This window comes from Tamandua tetradactyla, chromosome 5 (assembly GCF_023851605.1).
Source record: "Tamandua tetradactyla isolate mTamTet1 chromosome 5, mTamTet1.pri, whole genome shotgun sequence".
NCBI lineage: Eukaryota > Metazoa > Chordata > Mammalia > Pilosa > Myrmecophagidae > Tamandua > Tamandua tetradactyla.
Window position 1 is genome coordinate 82,779,305 of NC_135331.1, and position 20,377 is coordinate 82,799,681.

The following is a 20,377-nucleotide window of genomic DNA, read 5'->3' on the forward strand; positions in this document are numbered from 1 at the left end:
TTATCACAAATTTGAAAAATTATGAAAGACAAAAATTTTGTGCAATAGCAAAAAATAAGCATCCCTACACCGTACAGTGCTGTTTTTATCTGAAGTACATTTTTGTGCCAGGTGCCTACTGTGGATTCAATTTACCTAATAATTTCTCTCTGAATATGCATTGCATGAATTAATGAAACCATATGGAACATGTAGGAGAAGTCACATGGCTCTACATTGCTAACAGCTGCATACAAGGATTTAATGTTTTTTTAAAACAGGGTAGTGTTCAAGATACTTGAACATTTTATATTCTTTGATTCAGCAGCATCATTTGTTGGAATTTTAAGAGCAAAACTTAAATTTTCAACATTATCCGTGAGGGAAAGATAAGAAATAACCTACCTAAATATAACAGGCAAATGGCTAAATTTATTACAATAGAAATCCCACCAAGTTTAATGCAACTATGAAAATTCTAATGGTAAAGCACAACTATACATAGTAATAGCTTATAAATTTGTTCCAACATGCAAAATTCACATACGTAATAACAAAAGTTAAGACAGATATGTGAAATTCAAAGATTAAAATGAATATAGTTTATTTCCTTGGTTGGTTTGATTGTGGATGAATTACCGTGTTTTTATTCCTATTCATGATGTATTATTGTCTATTCCAAGTAAAAGAAAAAGTGTACTTATGTTTTTCAGTGTGAATGTTTATATGCATTGGGCAGGAAAGGAAAGTAGTGGATTTTAAAAGATATAATTGTTTTTCTTATCTTAATTTGAGAGAATTTAAAAAAAAACAGTTTCTATCACTAAAAAGATGGAGTCAGTTGAAGAGTTTCCATACTAACAACAATTATATTACTCGGTAAATCGTTAGGTAAAAAACAACACCATATATTGGATGAATTCCATCAGTTAAAATGTTCTTGGTGTATAATACTGGACAGTCATCCACAACAGGATGGAGATATATTTTCCCCTGAGAATTGCCCTCCCAACAGTAACCTTCTCACAGCTCCCTTCATGGCCTCATTCCTCAGACTGTAGATGATAGGATTGAGTGTTGGGGGCACTACTGAATAAAAGATAGAAATCATAAGATCAAAACCAGTTGGAGAATCTGAAGTTGGTTTTAGGAACTCAAAGGCGCCTGTGGAGAGGAAAAATGAGACAACAAAGAGGTGAGGCAGGCAGGTAGAAAAGGCTTTGGATCGGCCCTCAGCAGAGGGTATTTTTAGAACTGTGGAGAAGACGTGGATATAGGAGAGGACAATGGAGCCAAAGCAGATGAACGCCATCACAGACACGAAAGCAGCTACTCCAATCACTCCAAGGTAATCATTGGAGCAGGAGAGCTTCAGCAACTGGGGTACATCACAGAAGAACTGGTGGATTACTTTGGCCCTGCAGAATGTAATAGAGAATGTGGTTGCCATGTACAAGATCCCAGAGAGAGCCCCACTTAACCATACAGCTATCACAGCCCACTTACAGGTACCAGGATCCATGATGACTTCGTAGCGCAGGGGGAAGCAGATGGCTGCATAGCGGTCATAAGACATCACTGTGAGGACAGCAACCTCAGCCCAGGCCAGAGAGGTGAAGAAGAAAACCTGAAGCATGCATTGACCATGGGAAATATAGCCATCATCCTTCAGTGAATTGTCAATGGACTGGGGGACCGTGACAGAAATGAAGGAAAGGTCCAGAAGGGAAAGATGCTTCAAGAAGTAATACATTGGGGATTGGAGACCCTGGTCCAATGTGGTGATGGCAACAATGATGAGGTTACCTGCCAAGGCTGAGAGGTACATTGCCAAGAAGAGCAAAGCATGTAATATCTGCAGCTCACGGTTGTCAGAAAAACCCATGAGGAGGAATCCACTCACTGTGGTTATGTTTTCCATAATCGTTTTGAAGATATAAATGTTGGTTGGAAGATAAGAAAATGTGGGAAATGCAGTAGAAAGATATTAAAATAAGTGTCCACTCACTGAGTTATCAGTGTTTCTTTAAAAAATTATTTATTATGCACCGCTGTGTGTCAGCTATGCCCTAGGTATTGGGAATCCAAAAGTGACAATATCTGTTTCTTGTATTCACGGGGTTTACAGTCTTCACTAGAAAAACAGTATTTATAGCTGAGTGCACATGTAGTCAAAGTCAGTGCCTCTGTCACAGAAAAATGCTTATATGTTCACCACAGAAAACACTCTTCCATTTCCAAAGGTGTTCTTTATGTCCTTTCTGTCAACAACAGAAAAGCAGTTGTCAGCTAGTGGTTAGAGGTTTCTGAAATTAGATGAATTGCATTTGTATATAGTATATTGTACTGTTTTCGCAGATGAAATGACCTTTAGAGGAAATATGACATTGTAAATTGAAGCATGTGTTAGCTGATTGATTGGTGATACTGAGGTCCCTACTTACCAAACAATTCTGTCATTATCAGGAGAGTGCCTGTAACTATGGGTACAGCACCAGATGATGTATTCCAATGAACATTTTACATTTTACTGATGGGCAGCTCATTAAAATCAAGAACAAAAACATTTTTGCAAAAGAAATCCTTATATGTCATTTTCAGATTCAATGTCTATTCTGATTGCCTGTCTATTCTAACCATTTTCTATTGGAATTTTCATTTTATTCAACTTTTCTTCACATCATCTGTCTTCTGTTCAATTAATTAAGTATTTATTGACCATTTACTACATACAAAAGTATTTTCAGAAAAAAGATTATTTTGAAATGGTTTTAGGCAGTAAGAAAAAATTCAAATCCTCAGCTTACTACTTCAGAAAGAGAATCTGAAGTATACAGTGAAGCATACATTTCAGAGACGAGAGAAGTCAAGTTTAGGTTTATTGTTCAGTGTTTGGGGTTTGTGAGATAGTAATAATCAAGAGCTCTCCTCTCAACTAAAAAAGTTCTACCTTATTAAAATAATCTCAGTTTATAAGACTTGATGAGTCACTTAATGATGAGACCCTCATGTCCCTGCATTTCCTCCTTTCTTCTCTTTATTATATGCAAGTGCTGGAAAAACTATAGTATCAGAGTTGCCCTAGACTTTATTCTAAATCATGTGAAATATCAGCAAATGCCTTTTGTTTTCCATAAATGGAGAATCCTAAACCTTGAGGACGCCACCACCCCTCCCATTCCTTGTCAATCTGGGAGAGGCTTTTGTTAATTAATCACCTGTCTCATTTGCTTTCTTTTCTGATGTGTGATATCAATCTCTCCTGCTGACACTCCAGACTTAGTCCACCACCCTCCCTTCTCTTCTGTAAAGACTGAATTTGCATTTGAGCAGTCATTTCTACATCCTACTGTCTGGATGGGTTCTGTGGCTTTATATTTAAAGTAAAAGTTGATATTAAATTAACAATAAAATTTTAAACTTTTGTTTAGGCTGCCAAATTTAAAAACTTTTTTCTCTTCCTTACAAATATGAATCACAAGGTTAATATATCTATAATCTCTTTAACATTATCCATTTTCATGAAACACAGCACCAAAAAATAAAAATGACAAACGAGAGAGAAAGAATATGGCTCCATAAAATTTCTTTTTAAGTCCTTTATTGTTTATATGTGTCCTTTTTCCTTGATCTGAAAAAATAATAAAAAGCATTATTGTCTATACTTAATTTTTATTTGCAGTCATTAAAGATTTTAATTTTTCAAATCAAAATAAATATTTATCAACAGACAGGGAAATCAAAAAGCTTAACAATTTTGAGTTCAGATTTATGAGTGACACCCTGGCTACAGACCATCATAAAGTATACTTCAGTCAATCCATGCGGGCATTTTTATCTTCTATGAGTTAAGCATTTTGATTTCTGATTTTATAGGCATAAATTAGGCTTATGGTATTAAGTAGCAGAAATGAGATCTAAACCCCAAACCCTTAGCCTACCCAATTTATATCATACCTTACATTCAGAGATGTAAGCTTCCTTCCTTGTTGGAAATTGCCAACTCTGTTGAAGAATGTCAGGTTCTGTTAGAGTTTTCATGTAGTCTCTCCCTACCCAGTATTGGGAAACTCACCATCTATAGCTTTTCTTGTGTGGCTGGCAATCGATGTTGATTACTAAATTCTGACACTTATCATCGATAAGACATCTTTTTAAAGCATTTTTTCCCTTGAGAACCTTGTTGTTTTGGGCATTTTGAGTAATGGATGCCTAAACTGAATGATAAAGTTTCATTCTCTCTATCTATCTGGCACTTGGGACCTGGAACCTTTGAAAATTCACAAAGAGGGAGTGCCTAGATAAGGTAGAGGCTTTTATTTTATTTATTTATTTAATTTTATTTTAACAAGCCCGGTGGTTAGCAATCATCAGGAGAGCTTGTTAAACACAGGCACCTGATTACACACCCAGAAATTCTGGTGCAGCAGAGCCTGGGTGACACCTCAACTTTTGAATTTTTAGCAACCTTCAGGTAGCGATGCTCCTGCTGTTCTGAGGGCCACACTTACACTCCCCTAGCTATGAGGCATTTAGGAAAGAGAAACAGAAAACATTAAAAAAAAATTCTAAAACTAAATGAATTTCAAATGTCAGGCCTCCTGGAAATCTAGAAGTCAGTGTTTATGCTTGTCTTTTGTTAGAAATTCAGGTCAAAGCATCAGATTTCACCTATGGAAAAGTTATCAAAAACAACTCAAAGAAGCATAGAAATATCTACTAAAAGATCTCTAAAGGTATATGCAAACCTTATAAGGTGGCCCAGGCCATTAAAATTTGTTATTAAAATATCGGCAACATCAGGGCAGTGCAATGGTGGCTCAGTGGCAGAATTCTCGTCTGCCATGCCGGAGACCCAGGTTCGATTCCCGGTGCCTGCCAAAGCAAAAAAAAATGCAACATCGTTTTAAGTACATGGAGATTAACGTAAGTCAACAATGTTATTTTGTATTTTCTGAGTTCTCTTACAGTCTTTTGTATTATTTTTTCAATCATAATCATGATTACTTATTTATTAGCTGTGTAGGACAAAGATTTCCTTTGACTAAGTGTTTTTATATAAATTATTTTTTAAAAGATTACATAGCATTCTGCCCAGTTTATAAGCCACAATTTGCAGGAAAATTTTTCTGTTCATTCATTCATTTAATAGATATTTACTGAGGGCGTATGGTGTACCAGGCACCTTTGCAGTTTGTTGTTCTTGTAAGTAACATTAGTCAATGGTTTCTGTAGTGTGATCATTATCAGATTTGTCTAAACAAGTGTAAATAACTTTGTTAATATTTTTGTAATTATGATTCATGCAACTTTGTTAGTAAGATAACATGTTGCATTCTCTGCATTTCATTTTTTTCTTTTAATGAAATTAAGGGAGATTGGATTGAGTTGGAGGTTATGAAAACAATAATAAAGACTTTAAATTTCTTTGAAATTATTGTCCAAAATTATTGGGGAATATTCTATTGCTTGCAGTATTTTTTGACCACAGTCTCTCCACCATGAGAATTTATCATTTGTTATAATTAGTTTAATTAGGAGAAGGCCTAATGTATCATATTTAAGCATGGTCCCTCTAGAGACAGAGTGCCCAGTTTGGAAGGTGCTTGTACATCTACCTCTCCAAGGTGATTTCAATTAGGAACTTAATTTTCCTGAACTTTAGATTTGTTCTATGTAAAATGAGAAAAATATTGATTGAAGAATTCATGTTCACTCCTCAGGAACATGACTGTGAAGAAAAACTCTTAATAATATTGTCTTATCATCTTTAATGTTTTATTTAAAATTTTATCACACAAACTATTACTGAAAGTTGAGTATAGTTAACACCTAAGTTTTATGATGCAGTATAGCCTTGATAACAAAATCTGACAAAGACATAACACACAGAGAAAAAAGACAAAAAAAAAAAAAAGGAACTTTGATGATCTTAATAGATGCAGAAAAAGTTTGATGTTATTCAACATCTGTTTTACTTTCTTTGGCTGCTTAAGCAAATTCCATGCAATGGGTTGGTTTAAACAATAGTTTATTGTCTCACCATTTTGAGGTTCAAATCAAGTCTAAATGAAGACATCACCAAGTCAATGCTTTTCCCTGAAGCCTGTGGCACTCTGGGGTTGGCTGCCAGGGATCCTTGGTCCTTGGCTCCTTTGTCACATGGCAGTACACATGACAGCCCCTCTTGATGTCTCCCTTATCTTCTGGGTTCTGTTGACCTTCAGCTTCTTGTTTTATGAGGCTTTCTCTCTGTGTCTGAATTTCATTCTCCTTATAAGGGACTTCACTAATTAGACTCAAACCCAGCCTGATTGAGTTGGGCCACACCTGAACTGAAGTAACCTCGGTTCTGTTTCAGTCGGTTCACCCACCTAGGAATGGATTAATTTTAAGAACAAGTTTATTCATTCCAAACCCCCCTAACTTCGCTTCATGATAAATCACTATATTACTGAACATACGTATATGAGAGGGAATCATTTAATTTGAGAAAGAGGATGTACATAATGAACATTTAATGGTTCCCTTGTGAGATAAGGAATAATCTAAGAACGACCACTATAAACTTTTTATTCACAAAATAGCAAAGCAAGAAAAACCACAAATAAGATGCAAAATTTAGAAATAGATGCCATGGTTTGTATTAAAAAATTGAAAAGATATTACACTCAAACCATTAAAATAAATCAGTACATATAGCAAATTAGATGATAAAATGACATAAACCATAAAATTAGCAATGACATCAAAAGCTCTAAATAACTATGCATACATTTAATTGGGTATTTGCAAACCTCAACATTGAAAACCACAAAATATTGCTGAGATAAACTGATACAGACTTAAATAAATTAGGGGTGTAGAATTTTCATAAGTTGAAAGCTTCTATATTATTGAGATGTTAATTCTCTCCAAATTGGTCTGTTTTAATTCAGTGTGATTCCTATCAAAATTATTGCTTTTTTTTTAAATTGATGGGATGGTTCTATAATCAATATGATAATGCATGTGACCGAAAGCTACCATGGCCTGAAGAAGAACAAAGCTGGAGACCCTACGCCATCAAAACTCAGCACAAAGCTACATTAACTAAATAGAACTGTAGCCTAGAATATGGTATCAAAAAACAAACTGACACTTACCCATCACTGGAGTTATGATAAATATGCCACTGCAATGTGGCAAGGACAGGATGGTCTGTCTTTCTAATAAACTGCTCTGGAACAAAAGAATATCCATATGAAAAAGACCCTTGTTCCCTCCTCATACTATCCATGAAAAACAATTTCAAATGTACCTAATGCTAAGTGTGCAATGTGAAACAGTAAAAGTCCTGAAAAAATATAGGCATATATTTGTATGACCTTTCGGCAGATAAAGATTGTTTTATTTAGGACAAAAAGATAAAAATATTGGAATGTATCAAAATTGAGAACTTCTTAGTTTAAAATATTTACTGTTAATTTTAAAACTTTCTGAGTATCCTTAGTAATTTTAATTTTAAAAGTATCTGAGAAAGAAACAGGAATGGCTAATCCATATTTAATGGGTGTTTCATCTTACTGATACTCAGATAATGCATATATGAAGGCAATAAGAGGCCATCAGGAAACATCAGACAACATTTGAAATTTAATGACAGCATTATTTATTAAAAGTTTGAGAAGCAGCTAAGCTGATACTTTGATAATAATTTACAGACTTAAATGCTTGCATTAGGAAAGACAACAACTCTAAACATTGATGAATTCATGATAACTTAAAAATTAGAAAAAAAATCTCACACTGAAAATAAGAAGTGACACAATGATGCATGTAAAAGAAAAGTTCATGAAATGGAAAAATAAGAATGATATGGTAGATTAAAAGTATCAATCTTGAATTTATGGTAAGATGTTTTAAGAATAAAGCTAATAATGCACAAATTAATACTATATATGAGGGAGACAATAATGTCATATAACAGTGAAATATAAGCTAATTGAAGAATAAAATGTGAAGACTTCTGCAAATATATTTGAAAAATTAGACAACAGATACAAAATTTTTTAAACCATAGAGGAAAATATTAACTAAAGTAGAAAAAAAGAACATGCTGACTTCCTTACTTATAGTTATGCATTACAAGAATGCTTCCCCCTCTCGACTTGGCACATTTTGTTTCTTTTAACAGGAATATTCTTCCCTAGATATTCACTTGACTAACTCCTTTCCTTTGAGATTTCTCTTTACATAATAGCATTAAATAAAGACTTTATAAAATCATCTGCTTCTTTCACTGTCTGTCTTATGTGCCCTGCTATCATCATCTCTGTAAGGCCTTTTCATCACCCAACCTGCGGTGTTTACATGCTTAGTTGTGAATAGTTCCCACAACAGACTATGCACTATGAGGATGAAGACTTTGTGTCTGAATTTCACTTTATGTCTGATTTTGTTTGTCCCTTCTGGATTTTCCCTTGAAAATAAAAAAATTAAGTTGAATGATTGATGAATGAAAAAATAACAAAAAGTATGATGACCTCAATAAATACATATACAACATGCACGTCGGCATTCACATCTAATGAAAAGCTTAGCAAATTTGAAATAGGAGGGCACCTCATTAATTAGATAAAGAGTCTGCGGCTGACTGCTGCTTTGGTGGCCTCCAAAAGATTATGCCTCTCAGTTGTCCTATTTATTAACACAACTACACTGGGTTGGCCATGTGATAATCTTGATCAATGTCATAGATGTAACCAAAGGCTTGTTATTGCTAGCACATGGGGCCTGTTTCTGGGAACATTTGTTCTTTGGATTATCCTTGGAATCTGGCCAAGCAAACCTTGCAAAAAGGATTTTCCTACTCCACCTTCTTCCCATAGTCCTCTATTTTGCTATACATCTTGCTCACATACCTAGGTTTACTTTTTATGCATATGCTAATGTATAATAACAAATATAATTTTAAAATGATATTTAATAAGTGCTCCCTCCTTATGGCAGATATTGTTCTGTGGTTCACAAACATTATCTATCTTAATCTTCATAAAAAATTATAACAGGCAAATAATATTATTATCTCTATTTTACAAATGAGAAAATTGAGACATAGTAGTCATTAATTAACTTATCCAAAGCCACCAGCTAATTAGCAGCAAGGCTGAATACCAAACCCAAGGGAGTTTTGGTCCAAAGTCTCCATTCTTTACCAATCTAATATTTTAGAGAGAACTCAGACATCATTCTATGAATATACTTTTGCATTTTCCTCAGTTGCAATAGCATCTTAGACATTTTGGTCTATCAAAATATATTCATCAACTGCTGGGCAGAAAAGTGTTAGCTTAACAGGGCTTGGGTTACTTAAAGCTTGCATAATCCCAAGAAAGGCTTATATTCAGAACTGACCCTTGCCTGGCTCTTAACTGAGGACCTCTGGGCCCTTGGAATATTCTGCCTGGTAAGAGTGTCTTTGTGTGCTAGGACATTTGGCCATATGATTCCAGTTTAATCAGATAGTTTGCCTTAATAATGTGATTTTTGGTAAATATATGCTTTTGCTATGGTGGGCTGGATTGAGTCTGAGTAGCTGAGGTCAACGATGCAATGCTACATGACTGACTCCCCCAATTAAACTCTAGATATCAAAGCTTTGGTGAACATTTCTGGTTGGCACTCTTCACATGTGTTATCACATATTGTTGTGAGGAGAAATAAGCATTTCCATGCAACTCCACTGGGGAAGAACACCTGGAAGGCTATGCTTGTTTTCTCCTGGACTTCACTGCCATGCAAGTTTCTTTTTCACCCAGACCCTCCATCAGAATCTTTGGCTTCACAACCTGCCCTGCAGATTTTGGACTCTGCGTTCCCATGGCTATGTGAGACACTTCATAAATTTTATATTTGCAAATGTCTCCTGTTGATTGTTTCTCTAGAGATCCCTAACTAATGCAACTTGGTACCAGGGGCAGTTCTTAAGAAACAGAATCTTTAAAATGGGTTTCTATGAATGGTTTTCAACTCTGACTGGACTCAAAGACACTAAGGACACTGATTTCCATAATCAGAATGACACTCTTAATCCATGCAGTGACGTGGCAAAAGAGATAGTCAAAATATCACTATTCAATTCTCCTAATGCTCCACTTGTACGAAGCCAGGCTCTGGGGGATAATGTTTTTGACATCTTTACAGAGTTTTGTGGAAATAAGGGGTATAGAGATGTTGGCTGGTTGTTGTTAGATACACTGGTTACATTAAAGAGTGAAAGGTATGAGCTTAAGGCTTCCAATGAGAAGCTTAAGCACAGTCTGACAGATGTAGACGTTTCTATGAGTATCCTGAAGGAAAATCTTATTTCCTGTAACCATAGACTTGAGATCTCTGAAAATCAGACTCAGAATCTTATTGTTAGAGTAGCAACTTTACAATGTAACCTGAAATCTCAATGTTGCATGGTGTCTGCCATTAAACCGAGGGCATTGATTGGAAAGGAGTGGGACCCTGAAAAATGGGATGGTGACATATGGATTGATAATGATGCTGGGGACGAGGTTGAAACCCTAGGTCAAGCTGAGTCTCTTCTAGATATCCCTGTAATAGTCTGCCCTAAAGACATAGACACCCCACCTCCAGCCTGCCTTGAGGAGTTGGCTACTCAACCTCCTCCTGAAGGGATTATCCCTAGAGTGATTAATCCTGTTTCACCAGATGAAACTGCAAATGAATGTCCTGAAGCAAATGGCTTGGAAGATATTTCTAATTCTTTCATGATCCACCCCCACCGCCCCTCATTTCTTCCAGAACTATAACTAGACTAAAGTCCCAACAGACCCCTAAAGGTAAGGTACAAAGTATCACACCTGAGGAGTTACATTATACTCCAAAAGAACCGTGTGAGTTTTCCAACTTATATAAACAGAAATCAGGGGAATATGTGTGACAATGGATTTTAAGAGTGTGGGATAATGGTGGGAGAAATACAATGCTGGATCAGGCTGAATTTATTGATATGGGCCCACTAAGCAGAGATTCTGCAATCAATGTTATAGCTCAAGGGGTCAGAAAACTTTTTAACAGTTTGTTTAGATGGTTGGTTGAAACATGAATCAAAAGTTGGCTGACATTACCTGAGGTTGAAATGTCAGAACTGCCCTGGTATAATGCAGATGAGGGGATCCAGAGGCTTAGAGAGATTGGAATGTTAGAGTGGATTTATCATGCAAAACCTGCTCTTATACCCCAAGAGTGTCCAGAGGATGCACCTTTTACCAGAACTGTGAGAAATAAATTTGTGAGACTAGAACCATCCATAGCTAGCCCCAAAGAGCTCTGTAGTTGCCCTTCTCTGTAGGTCAGATATTACTGTAGAAATGGCTGTCACTGAGCTGAAATCCTTAAGCACAATGGGGATGACCAGATTCTGAGTTGGCAGAAGCCAGGTAGCAGCACTTAATCACCAAAGACAGGGTAGATGTGGCTATTATAATAGACAGAAATCTCAAAGCAGGAGTCAAAATTATATGATACACAGAGATTTGTGGCATTGGCTAGTAAACCATGGGGTACCTAGAAATACAATAGATGGGAAGTCTACTAAATTCTGGATTGAGCTGTATAAACAAAAGAGTTCTAGGTCAAATGAACAGAAGTCTAACCTGAATTACAAAAACACAGAGTCATGACTCCCTAATCAATTTCCAGACTTGAGACAGTTTACAGACCCAAAAGCCCCTTGAATGAAGGGGAGGCCAGGTCCCATTAGGGGAGAACCCTGTTACACTGCAACAAATTATGCTGTTAATCTTCCTCCAAGCCTTCCCCAAGGAGACTGATGGCATTTTCCTAGGGTAACTGTGCACTAAGGAAAAGGAAATGATTGGATACTTCAGGGATTATTAGACAATGGTTCATAAGAGGCATTAATTCCAGGGTCCCTAAAATGTCACTGTGGTCCACCAGTCAGAGTGGGAGCATATGGAGGCCAGGTGATCAATGGTGTTTTAGTTCAGGTCCATTTCACAGTGGGTCCAGTGGGACCACGAAATCATTCTGTAGTTATTTCCCCAGTTCCAGAATGTATAATCGGAATAGACATACTGAGCAACTGTCAGAATCCCCACTTCGACTCTCTAACTTGTGCAGTGAGGGCTATTATGGTGGGAAGGGCCAAGTGGAAGCCACTAGAATTACCCCTATCTAGCAATATAGTAAATCAGAAGCAATACTGGATTCCTAGAGGGATTGCAGAGATTACAGCCACTCTTAAGGAATTGAAGGATTCAGGGATGGTGATTCCCACCACATCCCCATTCAACTCTCTTATTTGGCCTGTGCAGAAAACAGATGGGTCTTGGAGGATGACAGTGGATTATCATAAGCTCAAAGTTACAGGTGGTAACTCCAATGGCAGCTGCTGTTCAAGATATGGTATCATTGTTTGAGCAAATCAATACATCTCTTGGTTCTTGGTATGCAGCTATTGATCTGGCAAATGCTTTTTTCTCAATAGCTGTTAGTAAAGACACCTGAAACAGTTTGCTTTCAGCTGGTAAGATCAACAATATATTTTCACTGTCCTACCTTAGGGGTATATCAACTCTCCAGCCCTATGTCATAATGTTGTCTGCAGGGAACTTGATCATTTCTCCCTTCCACACTACATCACACTGGTCCATTATATTGATGATATCATGTTGATTGGACCTAGTGAGCAAGAAGAAGCAACTACTGTAGACTTATTGGTAAGGCATGTGCATGTCAGAGGATGGGAGATAAATCCAACAAAAATATAGGTGCCTTCCACCTCAGTGACATTTTTAGGTGTCCAGTGGTGTGGGGCACGTCGAGATATCCCTTCTAAGGTGAAGGATGTTACTGCATCTGGCCCCTCCTATAACCAAAAATGAGGCACAATACCTAGTTGGTCTCTTTGGACTTTGGCAACAACATATTCCTCATTTGTGTGTGCTACTCTGGCCCATTTATCAAGTGATCAGAAAAGCTGCTAATTTTGAGTGGGGACCTGAACAAGAGGAGGTGCAGACTGCCGCACAAGCTGCTCTGTCACTTGGCCATATAATCCAGCAGATCCTATGTTGCTGAAAGTGTCAGTGTCAAATACAGATGTTGTTTGGAACCTTTGGAAGACCCCTATGTGAGAATCACAATGCAGACCCTTAGGATTTTGGAATAAGCCTAACCATCTGCTGCAGGTAACTACTCTTATTTTGAGAAACAGCTTTTGGCCTGCTACTGGGCCTTACTAGAGACTGAACACTTAACTATGGGCCACCAAGTTACCATGAGACCTCGGTTGCCTATCATGAGCTGGGTGTTGTCTGACCCACCCAGCCATAAAGTTGAGCATGCACAGCAGCACTCTATTGTAAAATGGAAATGGTATATATGAGAAAGGTCCAGAGCAGGTCCTGAAGGCACAAGTAAGTTTCATGAAGAAGTGGCCCAAATGTCCATGGTCTCCACTCCTATCACATTACCTTCTCTTTCCCTGACTTGAGCTATGGCCTCCTTTTGGGGAGTTCCTTACTGTGAATTGGCTAAGGATGATAAAACTCGGGCCTGAATTACAGATGGTTCAGCACAATATGGAGGCACCACCCAAAAGCGGACAGCTGCAGCACTAATAACCCCTTTCTAGGGTGTCCTTGAAGAATAGTGGTAAAGGGAAATTCTCTCAGTGGGCAGAATTTGAGCAGTGCACCTCATTGTTCATTTTGCTTGAAAGGAGAACTGGCCAGAGGTGCCTTTGTGTACTGACTCAGGGGCTGTTGCTAATGGTTTGGCTGGATGGTCAGGGACTTGGAAAGACCATAATTGGAAAATTGGTGACAAAAAGTTCTTGGGAAGAAGTATGTGGATAGACCTTTCTGAGTGGGTGTTCTAGTTTGCTAGCTGCCGGAATGCAACACACCAGAGACAGATTGGCTTTTAATAAAAGGGGATTTATTTTGTTGGTTCTTCAGAGGAAAGGCAGCTAACTTTCCACTGAGGTTCTTTCTTACGTGGAAGGTACAGGATGGTCTCTGCTGGTCTTCTCTCCAGGCCCCTGGGTTCCAACAACTTTCCCCAGGGTGATTTCTTTCTCCATCTCCAAGGGCCCGGGCTGAGCTGCAAGTGCCGAGATGAGGAATGCCAAGCTGCTAACAGTGCTACGTTGCAATCTCCCATTTAAGCACCAGTCAATTAAGTCAGACATCACTCATTGCAGCAGACACGCCTCCTAGCTGACTGCAGATGTAATTGGCAACAGATGAGATTCACGCACCATTGGCTTATGGCCTCAGCAACAAGACTAGGTATGCTCACCTGGCCAAGTTGACAACTGAATCTAACTAACACAGTGGGCTAAAAACATGAACATATTTGTATCCCATGTGAATGCACACCAGAGGGTGGTTTCAGCAGAGGAAGGTTTTAATAATCAAGTGGATAAGATGACCTTTTCTGTGGATATCAGTCAGCCTTTTTCCCCAGCAACTCCTGTAATTGACGAATGGGCTCATGAACAAAGTGGTCATGGTGGTAGGTTTCGAGGTTATGCAACACGGACTTCCACTCACCAAGGCTGACCTGGATACAGCCACTGCTGAGTGTCCAATCTGCCAGCAGCAGAGACCCACACTCAGCCCCTGACATGGCACCATTCCCCAAGATGTTCAGCTGGCTACATGATGGCAGGTTGATTACATTGGACCACTCCCTTCATGGAAGGGGCAGCAATTTGTTCTAACTGGAATAGACACATACTCTGGATATGGGTTAGCTTTCCCTGCATACAATTCTTCTGCCAAATGTAAAAACCATGGACTTACAAAACGCTTTTTCCATCATCATGGTATTCCACACAGCATTGCTTCTGATCAAGGAACACACTTCACAGAAAATGAAGTGCAAGAATGGGCACATGCTTATGGAATTCTCTGGTTTTACCATGTTCCCCATCATCCAGAAGCAGCTGGATTGACAAAATGGTGGAATGGCCTTTTGAAAACTCAATATGGTGCCAATTAGGTGTCAATACCTTGCAGGGCTCAGGTAATGTTCTCCAGGAAGTTGTGTATGCTCTGAATCAGTGTCCACTGTATGGTGCTGTTTTCCCATAGGCAGGATCCATGGGTCCAGGAACCAAGGGGTAGAAAAGGAAGTGACACCACATACATTTTTCCCTAGCATACACATAGAAACATTTTTGCTTCCTGTTCCTGCAACTTTGAACTCTGCTGGTCTATAGGTTTTAGTTCCAGAAGGAGAAGTGCTTCCTCCAGGAGAAATAACAATGATTCTATTGAACTGGAATCTAAGGCTGCCACCCAATCACTTTGGGCTACTCACACACCTGGATCAACAAGCCAAGAAGGGGATTACATTATTGACTGGGGTGACTGACCCTGACTATCAGGGGGAAATAGGCCTGCAATTACACAATGGAGGTAAAGAAGAGTTGTCCTGGAATATAGGCGATCCCCTAGGGCATCTTTTAGTACTACCATGCCCTGTGATTAAAATCAATGGAAAACTGCAGCAACCCATTCCAGGCAGGGCTACCAATGGCTCTGAAATTTCAGAAATGAAGATTTGGGTCATCCCACCAGGCAAAGAACCATGGCCAGCTGAAGTGCTTGTTTACAGTAAAGGGGACATGGGATGGGTAGTAGAAGATGATAGTGATAAATATGATCAGTTACAGAAATGAGGACTGTAATGCTGTTTTTTTCATTTTTTTAATCTTTTTATTTTATTTTTTTAAATATCAAAAAACACAAAGAAAATGCAAACATTCCCATTTTGATCATTCCATTCTACATATTTAATCAGTAATTCACAATATCAACACATAGTTGTATATTCATCATCATAATCATTTCTTAGAACATTTGCATCTATTCAGAAAAAGAAATAAAATGAAAACAGAAAAAAAATTATACATACCATACTTCTTACCCCTCCCTTTCATTGATCACTAGCATTTCAAACTAAATTTATTTAACACTTGTTCCTTCTATTATTTATTTTTATTCCATATGTTCTACTTGTCTGTTGACAACGTAGATTAAAGGAGCATCAGACACAAGGTTTTCACAATCATATAGTCACATTGTGAAAGCTATATCATTATTCAATCATCATCAAGAAACCTGGCTACTGGAACACAGCTGTACATTTTCAGGCAATTCCCTCCAGCCTCTCCATTACATATTGAATAAGAAGGTGATATCTACTTAATGCATAAGAATAACCTCCAGGATAACCTCTCAACTCTGTTTGGAGTCTCTCAGGCATTGACACTTTGTCTCATTCTACTCTTCCCCCTTTAGGTTGAGGAGATTTTCTCAATCCCTTGATGCTGTGTCTCAGCTCATTCTAGGGTTTATCTCAATCCCTTGATGCTGAGTCTCAGCTCATTCTAGTATTTCTGTTCCACATTGCCAGGAAGGTCCACACCCCTGGAAGTCATGTTCCACGTAGACAGGGGGAGGGTGGTGAGTTTGCTTATTGTGTTGGCTGGAGAGAGAGGCCACATCTGAGCAACAAAAGAGGCTCTCCTGGGGGTGACTCTTAGGCCTAATTTTAAGTAGGCTCAACCTATCCTTTGTGGGTTTAAGTTTCATGTGAACAAACCCCAAGACTGGGGGCTCAGCCTATAGCTTTGGTTGTCCACACTGCTTGTGAGAATATCAAGAATTCAACTTCAGGAAGTTGAATTTTTCCCCTTTCTCACCATTCCCCGAAGAAGACATTGCAAATACTTTTCCACTCACTGATCAAATCACTCTGGGATTCATCTGGGCATCACTCTAGACAAACCAACAAAATCTGATATCCTACCCAAGGTTCCAAGTACTTATGGTGTTTAATCAAGCTATCTACATAAGTTATATAAGGAAATACACTAGTCAAAATATAAATTTCATACCAAATAAACATTTTTTTTTGTTTTAGTCTCACACGTAAGTTGAAATTTTGAAATATTAACTACCACCTATTTTCAGCACTCTGCAGTAATGACATTCCTTTGTTCTTCCTCTGCAAAAACGTTTTGAAAATTTGTAGTTAGTCACTATCATTATACACTCTAAGCATTCCTAGATTCTACCATCTCAATCTTTATTGTCTCTTTCTTTCTGATTTCATTTATGCCCCCAGCCCTTCTCCCTCTATCATTCTCACATTCAGCTTCATACAGTGTTTTAACATAGTTGTATTACAGTTAGGTAGTATTGTGCTGTCCATTTCTGAGTTTTTACATTAAGTCCTGTTGCACATTCTTCATCCCTTCAGCTCCAATTACCCAATATCTTACCCTATTTCTATCTCCTGATGGTCTCTGTTACCAACAAAATATTCCAAGTTTATTCACTAATGTCAGTTCATATCAGTGAGACCATGTAGTATTTGTCCTTTGTTTCTGGCTAATCTCACTCAGCACAATGTCCTCAAGTTCCATCCATATTGTTACATACTTCATAACTTTATTCTGTCTTACAGCTGCATAATATTCCACCATATGTATACACCACAGTTTGTTTAATCACTCATCTGTTGATGGACATTTTGGCTGTTCCCATCTCTTTGCAATTGTAAATAATGCTGCTGTAAATATTGGTGTGTAAATGTCCATTTCTGTCCTTGCCCTTATGACTTTGAGTAGATACCTAGCAATGGTATTGCCAGGTCACATGGCAATTCTATATTCAGCTTTTTGAGGAACTGCCAAACTGCCTTCCACAATGGTTGCACCATTTGATCTTCCTACCAACAGTGGATAAGTGTACCTCTTTCTCCACATCCTCTCCAGCACTTGTCATTTTCTGTTTTATTGATAACGGCCATTCTAGTGGGTATGAGATGATATCTCATTGTGGTTTTGATTTGCATTTCTCTAATGGCCAGGGACATTGAGCATCTCTTCATGTGCCTTTTGGCCATTTGTATTTCCTCTTCTGAGAAGTGTCTGTTCAAGTCTTTTTCCCATTTTGTAATTGGATTGTCTTTCTTTTTGTTGTTGAGTTAAAACAATCTCTTTATAAATTCTAGATACTAGACCTTTATCTGAGACGCCATTTCCAAATATTGTCTCCCACTGTGTTGGCTGTCTTTTTACTTTCTTGATGAAGTTCTTTGATGTGCAAAGGTGTTTAATTTTGAGGAGTTCCCATTTCTTCAGTGCTCTTGCTTTAGGTGTAAGGTCTATAAAACTGCCTCCAATTATAATATTTATAAGATATTTCCCTACATTTTCTTCTAACGGTTTTATGGTCTTAGACCTGATGTTTAGGTCTTTGATCCATTTTGAGTTAATTTTCTGTATAGGGTGTGAGATATGGATCCTCTTTCATCCTTTTACATGTGGCTATCCAGTTCCTCTAGGCACCATTTATTGAAGAGACTGTTCTGTCCCAGGTGAATTGGCTTGACTGCCTTATCAAAGATCAATTGTCCATAGATGAGAGGGTCTATATCTGATCTCTCTATTCTATTCCATTGGTCATTATATCTATCTTTATGCCAGTCCCATGATGTTTTGACCACTATAGCTTCATAATATGCCTTAAAGTCAGGTACCATGAGACCTCAATCTTCATTTTTTTCTCAGAATACTTTTAGCTATTCGGGGTACTCTACCCTTCCAGATAAATTTGGTTATTTATTTTTCTATTTCTGAAAAGTAAGTTGTGATTTTGATTAGTATTGCATTGAATATGTAAATCAATTTAGGTAGAATTGACATCTTAACTATATTTAGTCTTCCAATCCATGAACACAGTATGCCCTTCCATCTATTTAGGTCTTCTGTGATTTCTTTTAACAGTTTCTTGTAGTTTTCTTTGTATAGGTCTGTTGTCTCTTTAGTCAAATTTATTCCTAAGTATTTACTTCTTTTTGTTTCAATTGTAAATGAAATTCGTTTCTTGATTTCCCACTCAGATTGTTCATTATTAGTGTATAGAAACAGTACAGATTTTTGAGTGTTGATCTTGTAACGTGCTACTTTGCTCTACTCATTTATTAGCTCTAGTAGTTTTGCTGTGAATTTTTGGGGTTTTTCAACACATAGTATCATATCATCTACAAACAGTGAGAATTTTACTTCTTCCTTTCCAATTTTGATGCCTTGTATTTCTTTTTCTTTTCTAATTGCTCTGGCTAGAGCTTCCAACACGATGTTGAATAACAGTGGTGATAGTGGACATCCTTGTCTTGTTCCTGATCTTAGGGGGAAAGTTTTCAGTTTTTCCCCATTGAGGATGATATTAGCTGTGGGGTTTTCGTATATTCCCTTTATCATTTTATGGAAATTCCCTTCTATTCCTATCCTTTAAAGTGTTTTCAACAGGAAAGGATGTTGAATTTTGTCAAATGCCTTTTCTGAATCAATCGAGATGATCATGTGGTTTTTCTACTTTGATTTGTTGATATGGTATATTACATTAATTGATTTTCTTATGTTGAACCATCCTTGCATACCTGGGATGAATCCTACTTGGTCATGATGTATAATTCTTTTAATGTGTTGCTGGTTTCGATTTGCTAGACTTTTGTTGAGGATTTTTGCATCTGTATTCATTAGAGAGATTAGCCTGTAGTTTTCTTTTTTTGTGATATCTTCGTCTGGCTTTGGTATGAGGGTGATGTTGGCTTCGTAGAATGAGTTAGGTGGCTTTTTTTTTTCAATTTTTTTGAAGAGTTTGAGCAGGATTGGTATTAATTTTTTATGGAATGTTTAGTAGAATTCACATGTGAAGCCATTTGGTCCTGGGCTTTTCTTTTTTGGGAACTTCTTAATGACTGATTCAATTTCTTTACTTGTGATTGGTTTGTTGAGGTCATCTATTTCTTCTCGAGTCAAAGCTGGTTGTTAATGCCTTTCTAGGAAGTTGTCCATTTCATCTACATTGTTGTATTTGTTAGCATAAAGTTGTTCATAGTATCCTGTCATTATTTCCTTTATTTCTGTGGGGTCACTGGTTATGTCTCCTCTTCCATTTCTGATCTTATTTATTTTCATCCATTCTCTTCTCTCTTTTTGTCAATCTTGCTAAGGGTCCATCAATCTTATTGATTCTTTCATAAAACTGGCTTCTGGTTTTATTGATTTTCTCAATTGTTCTCATGTTCCCAATTTCATTGATTACTGCTCTAATCTTTGTTATTTCTTTTCTTTTGCTTGCTTTGGGGTTAGTTTGCTATTCTTTCTCTAGTTCCTCCAAGTGGACAGTTAATTCTTTGATTTTTGCCTTTTCTTCTTTTTTGATATAGGCATTTAAGGCAATAAATTTCCCTCTTAGCACTGCCTTTGTTGCATCCCATAAGTTTTGATATGTTGTGTTTTCATTTTCATTTGCCTCGAGATATTTACTGATTTCTCTTGTAATTTCTTCCTTGA

General features: G+C 37.5%; 1 protein-coding gene across 1 annotated transcript; it reads right to left on the reverse strand.

Moving 5' to 3' along the window:
* Positions 1-940: 940 nt before the first annotated feature.
* LOC143683153 (olfactory receptor 14J1-like) lies at positions 941-1,900 on the reverse strand. The gene has a single exon (XM_077159387.1). It carries the CDS (start codon positions 1,898-1,900, stop codon positions 941-943), a length of 960 nt encoding a protein of 319 aa, XP_077015502.1.
* Positions 1,901-20,377: the final 18,477 nt, after the last annotated feature.